Source organism: Lissotriton vulgaris, chromosome 1_1, assembly GCF_964263255.1.
Source record: "Lissotriton vulgaris chromosome 1_1, aLisVul1.2, whole genome shotgun sequence".
Taxonomy (NCBI): Eukaryota; Metazoa; Chordata; class Amphibia; order Caudata; family Salamandridae; genus Lissotriton; species Lissotriton vulgaris.
Genome location: NC_141685.1, coordinates 1,988,975,154 through 1,988,994,855, shown reverse-complemented (window position 1 = coordinate 1,988,994,855; position 19,702 = coordinate 1,988,975,154). Strand labels below are relative to the sequence as shown.

At 45.8% G+C, this 19,702-nt stretch overlaps 1 protein-coding gene across 1 annotated transcript in view; it reads left to right on the top strand.

The window, feature by feature from the left end:
• The window catches only part of CD36 (CD36 molecule (CD36 blood group)), a 553,162-nt gene that overhangs the window by 494,727 nt on the left and 38,733 nt on the right, over positions 1 to 19,702 (top strand). Inside the window, exon 11 of the mRNA XM_086919832.1 lies at positions 1,516 to 1,570. Within this exon, the coding sequence (XP_086775958.1) occupies positions 1,516 to 1,570 (55 nt within the window). The remainder of the gene's footprint in view (positions 1 to 1,515; positions 1,571 to 19,702) is intronic.

Here is a 19,702-nt window from a genome sequence, read left to right as displayed (position 1 = left end):
ATTGAATACTGAAACCCAAATTACTCCCTACCTATGTTTACATAAACCTTTATAAGTGTGCTGCAAATTAAACATGACAAAATTTGGTTTTCTTCCAAGACAACTTTTATTAAAGAATCATTGGTGAAACAGAGACCAGGAAAACAATATTCTATAATGTCAAATAACAGCATTGGAAGGGGACAGGAACTGATAGAGTTTGAATGCGCCCTGTGCTCACTTCAAATGCTACCTGCTATCACCTCAGGTAGAACTAACTACCTCGTTAGCAGATGTACTCATTGTGAAAAAGCAAAATGCAGTCACTCAAAGTGACTTTAACAAATGTCTTAAGAAGGCTGACCCATTGCTGCATACTATAAGCTGTTGTGGGCAGGCACGCCCGTGCCGGGCGTTATACTGGGGCGGTGACATCAAGCAGGGGAGGGTCAGGGTGGGGGGTTGTAAAATGCGGGATATGGACCATTAGAGGTAAGTACCGATAATAATAAATAAAAAGAATTTTGTAGCCCACGCTGCATCACCAAATGTGATGCAGCTTGGGCAACGAAATTCGTTTTATTTATTTTTATTGGTACTTACCTCTAATGGTCCATATCCCACATTTTACAACCCCCCACCCTGACCCTCCCCTGCCTGACGCCACCGCTCCAGTATAACGCCCGGCACGGGCCGTGCCTGGTTGTGGGCGGAAGCAAAATGGGAATGATGTAGCAACAGACCAACTGGTCTAGAGAAGGTCCTGAAAGGCCCTTTAATTATGTATAAAATGCACATTATCGTAGTAAAATCAAAAGGTCTTGGCTAACACCTGACATAAAAAGCAGCAGATGTTTCCTCAGAATGAATTTGAAACAAAGACTGCTTAAGCATTACCAAGATGATTGTATAGGAAAATCCCTAGATTGCTTGATTTCGTGTGACACTCAGTATATCATTGAACATGCCTATAACAGGCTTTTGGTAATGTTGACAATGTGAAAAATGATGGTGAAAAAGATCTACAAATTGTAATTGAGTACTTCCTGTATGTTAATAATAGTGAGAATTCCTCATTCCTTGTCATGCTGCTTTTTTGTTACTTCTTGTTCATATTCTATTCTTCGTTATTAAGATGCCCCGAAAACAACAACTAAAATCATGTAAATAATGATCTTGCATTTTATTGTATAATCTGAATCCACATCATTGAATGTTTGTCCCTCTGGGCATTTTGCCTTGTGCCAACACAAAAACACACGGAACACTAAATGTACATTACTGTTCATAAGTAATATGTAAATAGAATGTAAGTAGAGGAGGATTATCTCTTAAATACATTGCAAAATATACAGCAGAGAAAAGCACTTAAAAACCATGGGGCAGATTTACAAGCCCCTTGCGTCACTTTTGCATCACTTTTAACATGGGAAAAGTGATGCAAAAGTGGCGCATGGGGCTTGTAAATCAGCCCCCATGTTTGTAAACTGCTCTTTATTGCAAATTCTAAATGTATTACTATTTTGCTCCATACAGCCTCTTCTCCAAACTGAAGACACCTCTTCTTTTTCCTATTGTCTGGCTTAATGAAGTAAGTAATATATATTTTTTGTGGACTCAAGAAGATATTACAAATACATGGCAATGTATTAGTAGTAGGTATGAGTGGAGAGTATTGGGTTGTAGAAATTGGAATACATAAAGATTAACACTAGCTCGAGACAAAAACACTCTCAATGCATAGCCTACTCCAGTGCACTGTTCTATATAAAAGACTTTACCTAAATGTGCAAGTCCACGTAATTCACAAGAAATGCAGCCTCATCATTGTTTTCCTCACATTGCATGTGTGCTCTGCAGGCTGTGCATTCAGTAAGCATGGCTACCTTTAGGAAGTTTATTGAATGTACCTTTTTATTTTTTTATATAAATGATTCATCTTCACTAAAATTATTGTAGCTTTTACGCACTCCAACTTGATTTGTACAGACTTTGATGAACTTGGCCACACTGGCATATGATTTCCGATTGAACCTGACTGGTGTATCATAGCTAGGAAGATAATTAATTGTGAAAAATTATTGGAAATTGATTGTTCATAACCTCAAAGTTGACACTTATGTGATTATACCTTCCTTTGCATTTTATGTCTGTGGGCACTCCCCTTATGATGCCCGTTGTGTGTAGTGCCTACACCACACATAGATAGATCTTATACATGTATTCCTGTGTCATACTCTGAGTACAATGTGTAAAATCCATACATGTAAATGCTAACGTTTTCCATCAGAAGTCAGATTTATATTGTAAACATCCTTTGTTAATCTTTTGTTAATTGGGGCCAGTATCTCAGGTTACTATTGTTAAATGGGACGATCCTATATAAGGTAAGTCTTACCATTGTGAGGTGTTCCCATTATGCATGCAATAATTCGAGTAGAAGTCTGACTAAACCAACTAAATCTCTTTGCAGTTCCGGATATGTTGTAATTTCCAAAGCAGCCAGAAAACCCAGCTTGTAAATAAACAGTGAACGAAAGATGACAGAAAAAAATCAAGCGAAAAAATTGTGCAAATCTATAAGGGATAACATACCCATGGTGTCCATTAGGTGGCTTCAACATGTCACTGTAAGTTCTGTAAGTACATATAGGCATGAAACGGAACCACAATGTAAAGGCCAAAACCCAGCCGTTCAAAACCCACTCTAGAATGGACGATGCCGCTGGGCAATAAACATCAGACCTGTGAGCAATTTCTAAATAATGTTCCGGTTGGGAAAATGTAAACTATACCTTGCTGGAATAATGGCCAGGGTTCCCTGTTCAAACAACTGAGTATGAGGGACAAACTAATGAGCATAAGGGAAATGACCCGGGAATTGCACAATTGTCAGACACAGAGTATACAGTGATTCTCACGCCTCAATTTGAGACAAGAGTCCCAGGCGACATTTTAAATCGCTCAAACATCCTATACAACCTGATGTGCATGCCCTCATTGGCCTACATAAAAACAGCACATCTTGAATCGGTGCATTTTAAATACAATCCCTGCATAAGTCATAGGGAGTCTACCCTAACAAAGTAGATCAACAAGCAAGATATTCAAAACATCTTGGCAGAAAAAGACCTACTCAGGGACGGGGGGATCCATGTAGACAAATGTCCAACTTAAAAGTATCGGCATATACTACTGCAGAGGCTGCAAAAATCAACTGCAACAGCATCACGGAATTGCATTCTAAAGGGCATAAGATTGATCCCGAGTCTACACTGGGATAACAACATCAAAATCAAACTTATGAAGGGGGATGCCACTAGACAATGCATAGAGACAGGAGCAACTTAGGACACCATCTTAGAAAACTGGAACTGGATCTCATCGGCTCTGCATACCAAAGGGAGGATAAATCCCTAGCACACAAGAAGTAAGAACAAGAACAAACCTCAGATTAATAAGCTGGTATGTGGAAGGCCTTAAATCAACCTTAGTGAACAAGGAGGCCATGAATCTACTCAAAACAGGAAACATCTTATGCTTACAGGAAACATGGACGGTATCACCAACCTCCATCAAAGGCTTCAAGGCAATACATACCTTAGTCGGTAAGAAAAACATATTTGAAAGACCTATTGTTGTGGTATCAATCTATGTAAAATTGAACCTGCAAGTACAAATTGAGGAATGGCCCACGAATTCACCGGATATCTAGATTGTCAGCATAAAGAAAAAAAAATTCTAACTACAACTGCAGTAATTAATCTATCCACATAATAAGGTAAAAACAGCAAATACAAGGATGGTCACTAGTCTAATTAGAAAATAACTTTATGAAAACCCAGGCCATGAATGCATTATTACTGGGGATTTCAACATGAGAGGCCTGTGTCACCCTGATCGACACCAAGGAGATAAAGGCCAGAACATCATGGAAGCTTGCTTCAACGAATTCAACCTAAAGCGGCAAATCAAATGGGGCAGCCAAACACGAAACCACAACCAACGTTCAAAAACATCTCCACGATGGACTATATCTTCTTGAGCCAGGTTCTACTGGGGAGGTGTGAAGAATACAAGGTGACTCACACTATTCACCTTGAGCACTTAACTGCGGGAAACAAGCTTCATACACACATTGACACCGCATCAATAAAATACAAAAAATGGGGACCTATAAGTCAAGTGAAATATAACACTTGGAAACAGGCCACATGCATAATCAGCCCACAGATGAATTGGTCAGAAATCATTTTATCATTATCCAACGCAATGACCATAGGAAGACAATCGGCACACAGAGGAAAACGTAGCAGCAACGGGCCAGCCAACATCGCTGACTTTAAAGAATTCAAAGAGAGTAAAAAGCAGTGTCATTTGGTGGAGCAACAGCTTAGGAGAAAAAAATGTTCATTGATGGAATCACTTTTGAAAACAGCCAGAAGATCGCATAAAAATACTGTCTGTCAGTTGAAACAAACCATCACAGACAACAAATGGAGACGCATCTATGCATTAAATGCTCCCAGTAAGAGCAGGGAAAGTTATGTCAAGAGTCTCAATCGTGGAAGCTACATACACAATGCCGTACCCACTATGGATTGGGAAGCCCTTGCAACAAGGCTATACGTCGATTAGGATAAATCCAGGACAAAAACCGTGGAGGCCGAAGACCATCATCTAGAAGGACATGAGAATGAGGTTCTCGTCCCCAACGTAACAGAAATTCTGATCACATTGAAAGGCATAAGGAAGGATGGGGCTCCCGGTCTTAATGGGCTACCAGGTAGTGTTTCTAATGAAGATCGAGCCTTCTGGGCACCCCATATGCATTGTCTATTCAATTACTGCTACAAAACCTCAAGAGTACCAGACTCGTGGAAAGGCTGCAACCGATATATAAGAAAGGAAACGCTTCACAGACGGAGAATTACAGATTCATTGCTCTACTAGACATTGACAGGAAGGCATATACAAAAGTGCTTCTGACAGAGCTAGAGGCATGGATAATAGACAACCAAATAATGCCACAATACCAGAGAGGATTTCGGCCGAACTCATCAACAATGCACAATGCCATTGCATTATCATACCTGGAAACTAAGGCCATAGAGGGCATAACCTCACCCCTATATGCCTGCTTCGTCAACTAGAGCGCTGCTTTTGATGGCATAGATCGCAACATATTGTGGGCAAAGCCTGCAAAGTGGGATATACCAAGGAAACTTCTCGTCTCTCCACACCGGCACATGGGTCCGTACTAAGCTCACACAGGCACATGCAACAGCCAAGATTTACACAAACAAAGAGCTAAAACAGGGCTGTGTGATCGCACCAACATTGTTCAACTTATATACTGTGGACTTGGGAGTTGCACTTTTAAAAACCAACATTTCCCACCCAAATTGGGTTACCTTAGAATACCTATCATGCACTATGCGGATGACCTTGTTATTCTGGACCTATCCAGAATAGGCATGAAAAGGGCTTTGGAGACTCTACATCTCTATAACATGGAAAATAAACTTCAAATCAATGCAACTTAAACTAAGATATTGGTTTTTGGTCATAAACAAAAAAAATCCCTGCTGGGCTGGCACATCGGTTCATTAAGAATTGCCACCGGAAACAAGTGTACCTACCTCGGAGTACAATTCTCAGATACTGGTAGAACAACACTTCAGGCCAAAATACTGGAGGCAAAAGCGGGCAAGGTCACACACGCCCTATGCAAGATACACCAGAAGCTTGTGAGCCATTCATTGGAGGGTATCCAAAGAGTAATACAAGCCAAGCTAGTTCCAACAATAAGCTATGGCGAACTGGCTTTCCCAGGCTTATTGTCCGATAAACTGAAGCATTTGTACATTATGGCTTTCAGAAAGGTCTTAAGGTTGCCACTCTCGACAAGACGCACACTGATCCGACTTGAGTTTAACCTAACAGCAATGGATAGAGAATGTAAAAAAGATATAGTGAAACTGTATCATCATCTGATCAAGCAAGCCCGGGCACCTTCAGGGAAGCACTTCACATAGTCTTCACAGACAAAACTAGTTGATGGGCTAGGTACCTTGCGTCAGCTAATACTACACTGTGCTTGCCAGCTGATTACACAACGGTCATTCAACTGCCAACGGCTAGCTTAAAGAAAGTGCTAAAAAAACAGGGAAAGATCATTTCAAGAAAGCAGGACATAGAAAGGATGAGAGCCATCCGTGGCGCATTGGGCCTTGTCCACTCACATGAAGTCACTCTATGCCAACCATATCTAAAAGCCGGTCTGGGCAGACAAGCTTTTCAAAATGTTCTGAAGACCAGGCTTCCAACTGTTGCAATACAGGTCTACAGGGCACATTGGAAAACCACACCAGCTAAAAACAGAGGATGTTGCTTATGTCAATATCACACAGAATCTGCAGAGCATGTCATCTGTTCCTGTCCAGCCTTGGCAAGCCCAAGGCGCCAATACTTAAGGACAATGTTCAACTTAAACAAAGTAAGAACATGCAAGGAGGCTTTAACATTCATATATACCACAACAATACCAATGGAGCTTGCACGTGCCCGGAACTTCTTCGCCGTTGTTGGAAAGACTTTATGCCAAACGAAAGAACAAAAAATACCTGCATAATAATAATAACTACATGCCTACTGTCGCTGAGCATTAACATCATTAAACCGAATGGCCATTAGGGATCTTTCATTAAGCTTTATGGTTAAGATGTACTAATATCAGGGCACCGATTTATGAAGCCTGAGGTCGCATATCACAAAATCATTACAATGACTGTTTGATCTTGCACAATGCTTTATCCATTAGATGCACTAAAAACATTGCATTGTATAAGGTACTCGCTGTTTTAAAAAAATTTTTTTTAACTCTTTTTAGATGTCATTTTACTAACCTATTTACTATGTACTATGTACTTGTAAATGATTCTAGGTAATCATTGGCTAATTCAATTCCAGCACCCACCCTAGATATTAATCTTATGGAATAAAATCTCACTGACTGGCTCTTGGCAGCCTGCGACGAGCATGTTCCACTCTCCAAATTCTCTCTTGCCCGTCGTATGGATGCCCACAGGTGGTTCACGGCGGATTTAAAAAAACAAAAACTAGAATTGCGCCAATTTGAGAGGAAATGGAGACATGGGTTCTCAGACGAGGACAGAGTGTCATATACGACTGCCCGTAGGAATTATAAGAACTCCATTCTATCTACTAAGGCAGCATTCTTTTCTGATAAAATTCTGAACGCACAAAATAAATCTAGAGAAATTTTCAGGGTTGTGAATGACCTCTGTAATGATGCAAGAACCCCCCCCCCCAAGCCCCCACGGAAAAGCTGTGTAATCAGCTCAATAATTTCTTCAAGGACAAGATAGCCATCATAAAAGAAAGCATCCCGCATAGGCCTAGCATGGCGGCCATCGAGGACATCTGCAGAAACCCGTGTGAAGTCCAGCTCACCTAATGATTGCTGCCCCCCGCATGTTCTGAGGGAAGTCTATTCAGCACTCCCGCTAGGCATACTCCCACTCTTGAATGAGTCCCTAGCTCAGGGAATAGTCCCCATTTCGTTTAAAAACGCAACGCTGGTACCATTCATCAAAAAACCGGGTGCCGATCCGTCTAATCTCACTAACTACCGGCCCATATCCCTCCTCCCTTTCGGAGCAAAGATCTTGGAAGCCCATGTGGCTAGCTGCATATCCAACTTCATTGAAACATCTGATTACCTGGAGCCTAACCAAGCCGGCTTTCGCCAGGCGTACTCAACCGAGGCAGTGATCCTCGCAGTTCTGGACACAATGAGGTCCAATGCCAACAGGGGTATTCATTAGGCCTTGGTGCTTCTGGACCTGTCGGCAGCGTTCGACACGGTGGACCATACCATCTTATTACACCGTGTCGAACAAGCTGGTCTGCGAGGCTCGGCCCTCGGCTGGGTGAAGTCTTTCCTGAGCGACCGGACTCAGGCAGTTAAGCTCGGGAACTTTTTAGCGCCCAAATTAACCACCACCTGAGGAGTCCCGCAAGGTTCGTCACTGTCCCCCCTCCTGTTTAATTTATATCTCAAACCCCTATTACATTCCTTAAAAAACAGGAGGGTCATGATTTATAACTATGCTGACGACCTGCAGCTAATTTTCCCACTGGACTCAACATACTCTGCCGCGGAATTCCAGGCTACCATGCTACATATTGAACGGTGGATGGAGTTGAACCACTTAAAACTTAACCCCGGGAAGACCGAGTTGGTACTCCCGGGTAAAAGCTCGATCAGCTGGGGCCCTCATTTCTGGCCGTCAACAATGGGATCCCCTCCTTCCCCCTCTCTCTCAGTGAAAAGCCTCGGGATCACGATTAACTCCGATCTCTCTCTGAAAAGTCAGGTGGGAGCGGTGCTCTCGTCCAGCTTCCTTCAGTTACGCAAAATTAGAAAAATTGCCCATCTACTCACTCACCCTGCCCTCATTCAGGTGGTTCTCGCCTTGGTCCTTTCCCGATTAGATTTCTCAAACTCTATCTATTTAGGCCTCCCCCTGTTCCTGTCTAAACGCTTGCAAATTGTGCAGAACCAAGCGGCCAGATTAATCTTTAAGAACCGAGGCAGGAGCTCGGCGAAACCATTGCTGGCCACTCTTCACTGGCTACCCATAGCCCAACGGGTAATGTTCAAAGTAGGATGCTTGGCCTTTAAGGCTCTTCATGGGAAAAGTCCCATGTTCATCAACAGCCTAATAATCAAACATGAGCCGACCCGCAATCTCCGCTCTGCTCATCAGTCCCTTCTCACTCTACCCTCCTTTAAACGAAAGCGCCTTGGCGGGTGCCGATTTGCTTATGTTGCCCCAAAGGTTTGGAACTCTTTCCCCTTGTCGCTCAGGAGATGTACCAATCTCATGGAGTTCCGGGGTGCACTGAAGACCTGGTTATTCAAGCAAGCTTCGGGATAGGTTCGGGCATCCAGGGTTTTCCTCACCACCAGCGCCATAAAACCTCTGGGTGCCCGTGCGCTTAATAAATTTAGAATAACATAACATAACATAACATAACATAACATAACATAACATAACATAACGTACAATAAAGTATTCTTCTTCTTTGTAATGATGTAATAACCTTATCAAGAATGTGTTCTAACATCAGAACATATCTGTAAATATGGCCCAGATTTACTCATATTTTGCACCAGGTTTGCGTTAGTTTTGTAAATCAAACCAGATAAAAAGCATTATGGTGGTATTTACTTCCCAATGCAAATCATGATTTGTGATGGAAAGTTGGGCAAAGTCCCTCATTGTTGTCTGTTGACTCTCCTCCACCCTACCCACTGCTCTTACCTGCAATGGCCGCTCCTGTAAACTATTGCTATGTAATAACAATTTGTAATCGTGGACCTCTCTAATACATTCGATCCTTGCAAGTCCCATTCTTGTCCTTCACTAGCTTTCTGATTTGAGGCTTTAAAGCATCACAAAGTCTTTTAAAATCAACTTGACTTAGGGATGACTTGAAACTGAGCATCCCTGTGACTCTCTGCCCTCAACCTCTATAATCTCAAGCAATAATATGAACTTGGTCTTGACTCCTTTCTTCTGCTCAGCATATAGATTTATAGTTTATGGCCTCTCATTAATTCCTTTTGGGAACCTGGAGAGCAACCGCAGCAGTTGATTAATGTGAACTGTGTGTGTTCAATCTTTCACTCACCAGGTCAGAACCACATTGTTGGAAAATGGCCCTCTCTAAAGGGTCACCCCAAATGTTTTCCCTTCCTCCTCCTCTCTTTCTGACCTTCTTTGTGTTGGCATTAGGCCTGAGCACTTCGCCACTGCTAACCAGTGCTAAAGTGCAGGTGCTCTCTCCTCTAAACATGGTATACTTGGTTTACATCTGACTGGCATATTTAGTTCCTTCTAAAGTGGTATACCACATACCCAGGGACTGTAATTGAAATTCTACCCGTGAGGGTCTCAAGGCGCTGAGGGACGCTACTGCCAGGTCTTGAGGAGTCTTCTGAAGGCGAGTAGGTCTTGGGTCTGCCGTAGGTGGGTAGGGAGGGTGTTCCAGGTCTTGGCGGCGAGGTACGAGAAGGATCTGCCACCGGAGGTTGTTTGTTGAATGCGGGGGACATGCGAGGGACAGCGGCGAGGGCAAAGCTGGCGGAGCGGAGCTGGCGGGTGGGGGTGTAGAAGCTGAGTCTGCTGTTCAGGGAGGCTGGTCCAGCGTTGTGGAGCGATTTGTGCGCGTGGGTGAGGAGCTTGAAGGTGATCCTCTTGTTGACGGGGAGCCAGTATAGGACTCTCAGGTGGGGGTGATGTGGCTGTGGCGGGGGACGTTGACGATCAGTCGGGCGGAGTCAATTTGAATGCGTTGTAGTCGTCAGAGGCGTTTGGCTGGGATTCGTGCGTAGAGTGCGTTGCCATAGTCCAGTCTGCTGCTGACGAGGGCCTGTGTCACTGTTCTTCTTGTTTCGGTCGGGATCCACTTGTAGATCCTGCAGAGCATGCGGAGGGTGTTGTAGCGGGAGAAGGAGACGGTGTTGACCTGTTTAGACATGGAGAGGGAGGAGTCGAGGATGAATCCTATGTTGCGTGCATGGTCAGTGGGTGTTGGTGCTGTTCGCAGTGTGGTCGGCCACCAGGAATCGTCCCAGGCTGAAGGGGTGGGTCCGAGTTTAGCTTCAGATGGCTGTTGCTCATCCAGTCGGCGACAGCCTTCATTCCCTCATGGAGGTTGATTTTGGCAGTGTGCGGGTCCTTGGTGAGGGAGAGGATGAGCTGGGTGTCTTCACCGTAGGAGATGATGTTGAGGTCGTGTTGGCGGGCCACTTGTCCGAGAGGGGCCATGTAAACGTTGTATAGCGTTGGGCTGAGGGATGAGCACTGGGGGACGCCGCAGATGATGTCGGTGGCTTCGGATCGGAAGGTCGGGAGGGGTATGCTCTGGGTTTTGCCGGAGAGGAAGGACGTGGCCAAGTCAAGGGCCTTCTCTTGGATTCCGGCTTCTAAGAGGCGTGTCTTTAAAGTGCGATGGCAGACCGTGTCAAAGGCGGCTGACAGGTCCTGGAGGATGAGGTGCTGATGTTTCGCCATTGTCTAGTTGGCGCCTGATGTTGTCTGTGGCGGCGATGAGGGCTGCCTCAGTGCTGTCGTTTCGTCTGAACCCGGACCGAGACGGGTCCAGGATGTTGTAGTCTTCCGGGTGGCGGGCCAGTTGCATGTTGACGATTTTCTCGATGACCTTTGCCTTGAACGGGAGCAGGGAGATGGGAAGGAAGTTCTTGAGGTCCTTGGGGTCCGCCTTGGGTTTCTTGAGGAGGGCGTTGATTTCAGCGTATTTCCAGCTTTCCGGGAATGTCGCTGTTTCGAAGGAGATGTTGATGACCTTCCGTAGTTGTGGTGCGATGGCTGCGTCTGCTTTGTTGAATACGTGGTGTGGGCATGGGTCTGACAGAGATCCTGAGTGGATGGAGTTCATCACCTTGCGTGTCTCGTTGTAGTTGACATTGAACCAGAAGGTCAGGTGGTTGGTGCTGGTGGTGTTCACAGGGGAGGTGGGATCTGGCGTAGTCGGGCGGTCATGATGTTGAAGCTGTCATGGATGTCAGTGATCTTGTGGTGGAACAAGATGGCTAGTGAGTTGTACAGTTCTTGTGAGGGCGGTGTGCCGTTGGTGTTGGCGCTTGGGTTGGAGAGTTCCTTTACAATGCTGAAGAGCTCTTTGCTGTCATGTGCATTGTTATTCAGGCGGTCTTTGAAGGAGGATTTTTTGGCTAATCTGATGAGGTGGTGATGTCTGCGGGTGGCGTCCTTGTGGGCTGTGTGGTTGTCCGGAGTGCGTTCGTGGAGCCATATCTTCTCCAGTTTCCGGCATGCGGGTTTGGAGATCTGCAGCTCGTCGGTGAACCAGATGGCTCTCTTGCTGGTGTGGTTGTTGGAGGGTTTCTTGAGTGGGGCAAGGGTGTTGGCTGGGTTGGTGGGGTCGGTGGGTGGGTTTTGGGCAAGGGTGGTGATCAGCTGGTCTTCGGTGACTTTGCTCCAGCAGCGGCTAGGCAGCTGTTGGGTGCGGTGGTGCGTGGTTGGTTTCTTGAAGGTGAAATGGATGCAGCAATGGTCGGTCCAGTGGAGGTCAGTGGTGTGGTTGAAGGTGACGTGGGTGCCTGTGGAGAAGACGGGGTCCAGCGTGTGGCCGGCGACTATGGAGGGTGCGGTGACGAGTTGTCTGAGTCCGAGGTTGGCGAGGTTGTCAATCAGGATGGCAGAGTTGGTGCCATTGTTGTTCTCGAGGTGGAAATTCAGGTCCCTGAGGAGTATGTAGTCCGTGGAGGAGAGTGCGTGGGTGCTGGTGAGGTCATCGATGGAGTCGCTGAACTGAGCCCGTGGTCCAGGGGGTCTGTTGATGAGTGTTCCTCTGAGGGTGGTGTTGGGGTCGGTGTGGATCCGGAAGTGCAGGTGTTCAGCGGTGTTGCGGGTGTCGTCTGCGTGGGTGGCGACCTTGAGGGTGGACTTGTGGACGAAGGCTATTTCTCCTCCGATTCCGTTGGCGCGATCCCTGCAGGTGATCTTGTCGTCCGGGATGACTATTGCGCTGGCGGGCGCCGAGAACGGTTCCACCAGGTCTCGGTCAGGAAGGCCACGTCTGGGGTGGAGGTGTCCAGCAGATCCCAGAGCTCGACGTAGTGTTTGCGTGCAGAGCGGGTGTTGGGTCCAGTCCTAGGAGGTTTGCGTGCAGCGGAGGTGGTTGGGTCCAGTCCTAGGAGGTTTGGTGGTTCTGTCGCAGGTGAGGCTGCAGGTGTGGCAGGAGAAAGGTTCGTGAGTCCGTTTCGGGGCGGGTTGGAAGCAGGTGTGGTTTCATCCGGTGTTGAGTGCGAAGAGGGTACTGGTCTGGTGTTGTGGTGTTCACGGGGTCCAGGGGTTCTGGCGCTGGGCGCGGTCCAGGCACGGACAGGCGCTGACGGGCTTGCCTTTGGCACGCCAGCGGCGTGCCAGCGGCGCGCCCACTCCGCACAGCTGCTGCGCAGATGCTGCACGGCCTGCATAAGAGGGGGAGAGGGAGGGAGGAGCAGCTGGGAGGTGGGAGCGGGGTGGCCAATGGGAAGAAGGTGGGTGGGGCCGCAGGGATGCAGCGGCAGGAGATGCGGGAACAGCGGGAGAAAGGGCGGGCGGCAGAGAACAGGCACGAAGCAGCTGGCAGCCGTGTGGTGGCGTGGGGAGCGACCTGCCTGCGAGCAGGGCAGAGGTCCCTCCTTCACCACTGCGTGGCCTCCTTTAAAGGGGAAGAAGGAGGGAGGAGCACCTGGGAGGCGGGAGCAGGGTGGCCAATGGGAGGCAGGGTGGTGCCGCCGCAGGGAGGCAGCGGCAGAAGGAGCGGGAACGGCAGGTAAAAAGGTGGGCGGCAGAGAACAGGCACGAAGCAGCTGGTGGCCGTGTGGTGGCATGGGGAGCGGCCTGCCTGCGAGCAGGGTCAGAGGTCACTCCTTCACCACTGCGCGCCTCCTTAAGAGGGGGAGAGGGAGGGAGGAGCAGCTGGGAGGCGGGAGCGGGGAGGCCAATGGGAAGTAGGGGGGCGGGCCGCAGGGATGCAGCGTCGGGAGGAGAACGAACAGCGGGAAAAAAGGCGGGCGGCAGAGAACAGGCACGAAGCAGCTGGAGGCCGTGTGGTGGCGTGGGGAGCGACCTGCCTGCGAGCAGGGTCAGCACTGATTGCGCCAAAAACAAGTAGCCTTTCAGACCTTTCTCAAGCCTGCCTTCATAGGGCCTGTGTGTGCAGTTTACTGCCACTCAAACTTGGCATTTGAAACTGTTTGCCAAGCCCTAAACTCCCCTTTTATCACACATAAGTCACCCCTAAGGGAGGCCCTAGGTAGCCCTAAAGCCAGGGTGCTGTGTGACTAAAAGGTAGCACATGCACTATTAAGTTTTTTTTAAAGTTTTAATGTCCTGGTAGTGACAAACCGCAAAAAGAAATGTCACTACTGTGAGGCCTATTCCTCTCATAGGCTAGCATTGGGAATTCCTTAAAAAACTTTTAAGCCATAATTCCTGATCAAAAAGGAGTAGCTGAATCATGTTAATATGTATGGAATGTTACAGATATATCCTTTTTAATGGTAAAGTTGGATTTAACATTGCTGTTTTAGAAATGCCATTTTCAATACACATCTGGGTTAAGTGATAGTTACACTTTGTGGTTTCCATCTAGACAGTCACAAACACAGGAAGGGTGGGTGTGACAGAGGACTCATCTGCTTTCATCTGCAGCCTGTTAGCTGTCCAGGACAGAAAGGGGAAGTGGGAGCAGACACACATAGGCAGCATGCTGTGTCCCACACAAAGGGCTGATTACCTTCCTCAGATAGGCTTGTAAACAGGACTGGGGGGAAAGGGGTCATGTGCGCTTCAAGGAGCTGCTCTGAAGTCACCCCCCAATTCAAAGGCACATTTGGGTATAAATACTGGGGCTCTGACCCTACCAATATAGTACCCTAGTGGACCTGTGAAGAACTCTGCCAGGAGTAAGAACTGCTTTTCTACAAGGATTGCAACCCTGCTTGACTGACTGTTCTAAGGAACTGTTTAATTGCTGTGCTGAGCTGCACTGCTGCCTGCTGATATTTGTCCTGCTAAGGACAAGGACTGAACCCATCTCACCTAAACCCAGAGTGACTCTAAGTGCTTGCTTCCTTGCCTCCTGTTTTCTGGTATCTCAGGGTCATCAAAGACTTCTTGCAACTTTGCTGGTGCTGCTGGACTCTGCCATGTGTGAGTCCTACCCTTGCTGAGATGCCCCCCTCTAGTCCTGGGCCTCAGAAGTGGGTAATGCTGCTGTTTTGCTACAAAACCGATGCATCTTCATCACAGTGCCAATCAGAACTGATGCAGAGTCCTTTGACGCCAACACTGTGCCAATCCATAAACATCTCTGTGTGGCTCGACGATGATGCATCGCCGATTTGAGGTCCAGACTGTAAGGTTCGACTTCAATGCAGCACTGATCCGAGGCCTCAACTGCGAGGCGAGGCTCGACTTGTTCACATTGACCCGACTGCATGAAGTCGAACCGACACATCGTACTCTTGACGACAACACTTTGCTCCATCCAAGGTACTTTGCCAGTGGGAACTGTTTGAGTCCTGTAGCTGGCGTGCCCTCCTTCGCATTCGGCATTTGAATTTACCCTGGTCTAGTGTGATCTCAAGTAACCTTTTAGCGTTATTGACTTTTATGCACTGTTTTTGGTTTATTCTTTAAAAAAACTCATAACTCTGGTTCGACTTATTGGATTTTTGTCATTTTGGTCTTGATTTACTCAGATACATATTCCCTGTTTTGTTAAACTGGTGTCAAGTATTTTGTGGTATTTTGATTATGTTACTGTGTGTGTTTGTGTGTGTGTTGCACAGATACTTTAAACATTTCCTCTAGATAAGCCTGACTGGTGTTTGCCAAGCTACCAGAGGGTGAGCACAGGTTATCTTTTCGATTGTATTTAGCTTACCTGACTAGACTTGTGGTTCCTGATTGGACAAGGTTCATACCTCTGCCAACCAGAAACCCCAGTTCTGACACAATTTATTAAGCAATGCAACACAAGATAGATTAAGAGAACTATAATGGTCACACAAATGGAGCTAAAATGACAATTACAACTTTGATTACAATTATATAAGGGGTCAATAAAACTGATAACTGTACTCAGAATGAGGAACTAAGCTGTGGAATGAAATCCTCCATTCTAATTAAAAACTCTTTGACTATTTTTTATTTTTTCATAACATCTCTAACAAATATAATGGTAAATGTTACTTATAAAATGTAAATAGGTAATGCTAATGCTATCCTATGGGAGAGGTAGGCCTAGCTGTAGAGAAAAACAAATGTAAGAATTTTTCACTACCAGGAAATGTAAAACTTAGGAGTACATGTAGTGCTTTTGAACTACATTGCACCCTACCCTCTGGGCTGCCCAGGGCCTACCGTAGGGGTGACTTATATGTATTAAAAAGGAAGGTTTGGGATTGGCAAAAGGGCTACTTTGGCAGGTCGAAATGGCAGTCTAAGCCTGTAGACACAAACTGCAATGGCTGGCCTAAGTCATGTTGAAAGTGCTATTCGAATAGGTGGTGCAATAAATGCTGAAGGCGCACTAGTAACATTTAATTTAAAGACCCTGGGTAGAGGGAGTGGCACTTTACTAGGGACTTTCAAGTAAATTAAGTATGCCGGGTACTAAATATTCAACATGCTTTAAGGAGAGAGCACAAACACGTTAACTGTGGTTAGCAGTGGTAGAGTGTGCAGAGACATAAGGCTGCAAAAACAAAGTCAGCAAAACCAGGATGTCTGAAGGCAAAAGGTTAAGGTGAAAACTATGCCAAGGATTGTAGATCAAATATTTGGGGACAGATTTACAAGTCCCTTGCGCCACTTTTGCATCATTTTTCCTATGTTAAAAATGACACAAAAGTGGTGCAAGGGGCTTGTAAATCTGCCTCTTGGTATTTATAAAAGTGTAATTAAAAATCCTCTTTAATGGTAAAGTCAGATTTTAAATGACAATTTTGAAAATGGGACTTTTAAAAAGTTGCTATTTTCCTGTTTTCCCACTTTCTGAATTCCTCCCAGACAGTCACACAATAGAGGGATTAGGTGTGCCTAAATGGGATATCTGCTGGCAATATGGGGGTGGGGCTGGGTGCAGCCCCACTTACAACTGAATAGGCTGCTCTCTACCTTCATACAAAGGGTTCCATCACCACTGCATTGTTCCTGTAGCTAGCTTGGAGTCTGGGTAGGGAAGTCAGGAATTTTCTAGCACTATGAAGAAAATCTCTAAAAACTCATCCTACTTCAAAGAAGGCACCAGGTATAAAATTGGCCCCTCCAATCACTTTCTAGACTTGCAGAAGGACTCTCAGAAGACTGCCTGTTGTGAGGGCCTTGTGTGTACTCTACAAGACTGCTTTGCTGCACATGGAAGGACTGCTTTGCTGCCTGGAGCCTGCCTGGACCACTCAGAGGCCTGCCCTGCTTCTTCACCTGACCCGAGGACTACCAGAGTGACTCCAAGGGCTAGTTTGCTGGCCTCCTGTTCAGAGCCACAGGGACAAAACAGGGTCCCACCATCTTGAACCAGCACCTGGACCTAGCCTGAGTGAATCCTAACCAACCAAGTGGTGTCCCTCCAGATCTGGACCCCTGGTGGTGATGCTAGAGGTGCCCATATACCTGCAGTTGGTGCTTTGATCTTTTAGGCTCTAGACTTCACTTAAAGCTTTAAAAATTCATAACTCCAGTTCTACTGATTGTATATCTTTTGTGTACTGTATTTTTCTAAATTGGTGTGGGATCCTTTTTTTCACTTTTTTGCTGTTTGTGTACTGCATAAATAATTTACACATTACCTCTAAGTTAAGCCTGACTGGATTTTGTGCCAAGCTACTCAGGGTCAAGCACAGGTTGATTTTGTGACTTTTTTCTGGTTCACACTGCCAGAGATTGTCGCTATTGCTTGAACAGGGGTCTTTCTCACACCTCCTTTAACTCAACAATCCAATTTCATATATGGATGATACATATGTATTTAGAATACATGAAGAAATGTTGATGAGGGAGTAAGAGTCTGAAGAGGAAGGTGTACAGAAGAATTTTGTGGCGGCTCCTCAGCTAAGGAAAAGAAGGAAAAATAAAATGATAATAACTATGTTATTATCATTTTGGTTTTCCTGCTGTGGAATCTCAGCTGGGGTGGGGCAGATCTGCTCTGCTCCCAGAGCAGAGGAAGGAGTGGTGGGCACTATGTAAGTATTCTCTGCATTACAGCCTGCATGGAGAATATGCCCAGCCTCTCATTCTGTGGCTGAGCACGCTCAGACCAATCACTGCATTGCAGCTTTTTGATTAGCTATCGGGAGGCTGGGAGCCGGGTGCTTCCTGCTTCCTTTGAGGAGGAGTAGCCAGGGAAAACAAGCAGCAGAGGCAGCAGCAGCTGGCCAGCAGGCGGGCTGGCATATAAGTGTTATTTTTTTGTTTTTTTTAAACCCCTCCCACTCTTCCCCCCCTCACTGCCCTACTGCTGCTTAACGGGAGCAGCCATGCCTGGATGCATTATTATCAAAAATCTTTTAAATTAAATACTTGACCCAGTTGGCAACAGTACATGTGTAAGAGAATGAGGGGTCAAGAGTAGAAATGGAAAGTAGCCTTTAAAGAGTGGAGAAAATGTTTCCATGAATTATGAGCCTGGTCCTGAATATGTGTTTGAAAATAACATTCTTTAGTTGATTTAAGAAGTTGTGAATACTTGATAAGCTGACAAGAAATAAAATACATAGTTACATGAATTGTACTTATACTGAATACCCTACTAAATATATGAGAGAAAACAAGGGGCAACCCCATAGAGCCCTCTAGAGCCTGGGTTATTATGATACAGGCCAAACGGAAAAGGCTCTAGAGGGACCAATCTATTTCAACTTTCAAACAACAATAACACCCCAATTATAATTGGATATATAAGCACGTATAAATGGATATATTCTACTGAGCACCTCATAAAATTGAAACATTTAGTATGAATTGTACATATACATTAAGATACTGCATGCACTTTTATACAAGTCTGGCGAAAAATGAGTCAAGAATGGGAAGCAATGAGTTTAAAAATACAGGATCTACAGAATCAGGAGTAAGTAAATGAAAAATCATAATCTTTTGAGGGTATTAAGGTACGAGTAGGAGCGGCATGATGTGTAAGAGAATTATTATTTAGGTTGTGATGAAGATTTGCAGGAAAGGAGAGGACAGAGACAGCAGAGGAGAAGAAAAAGTGGAAGAAAATGATAAGAGGGGGACAAACAGTTACAGCGAAAGAAGTCTAAGATGGCAGGATGTATCAGATGTAAGGTATTCCATTTAGATGTGAATAGATTCACAAGACAAAATGAGAATATCGCAAGACTCAGAGGATGGGTGTAAAGATGGGGCATTGTTGTGTTATCTGACCACTGAAAGTTGTCTAGAAGAAATAGACTGAAGATGTTCTGATAAGGGATAGAAAGCATTCTAGTTCAACAAAGAAAGAGGGCTTGGCCAGGTTGTCTATACATTATAAGGCTGGACAGCATTAGACAAGACAACAGAAAATATGTAGCAAAAGCAACATAGTGAAACTCAAAGGAAAAAATAGAAGGAAAGCTAATTAACGGACCAGATTGAGCCCACTAATGGTCCGATTAGGAATTTAACAGTGCGGCGGCGGGACCGCCCTGCTGCCTGACTGGCAAACCTGCATGAGAACCGCCTGCCGTATTATGCATTTTTTGGTCACTGGTGGGCAGTTTCTTTGGCGGTCCCATGGCAGTGCCTATGAAATAGGCACCGTCATGAGAACATCAAAGGAAGTTCCAGCACAAAAAGGACTGTGAAGTTCATGGCCTGCTGGAACTGGGAGTGCATGCACACAGGAGGGCACATGTTGTGCCCCCCTGTGTGCATCCACATCGAAGGAGGCACAATGGAGCCCTGTAGGGCCCTCTATCTTTCCTGACTGCCACTGTTTTCATGGAGGAAAGACCTCCATGAAATCAGTGTCGGTGAGGAAATGCCTGGCAGGACTGCGATGATCCTGCCAAGCATATTACTGCCACAAGCCCGCTGCACCACTGCCAGGGAACAGCGGTTCCCTGGCGGAGTCATCGGTCTTAGGG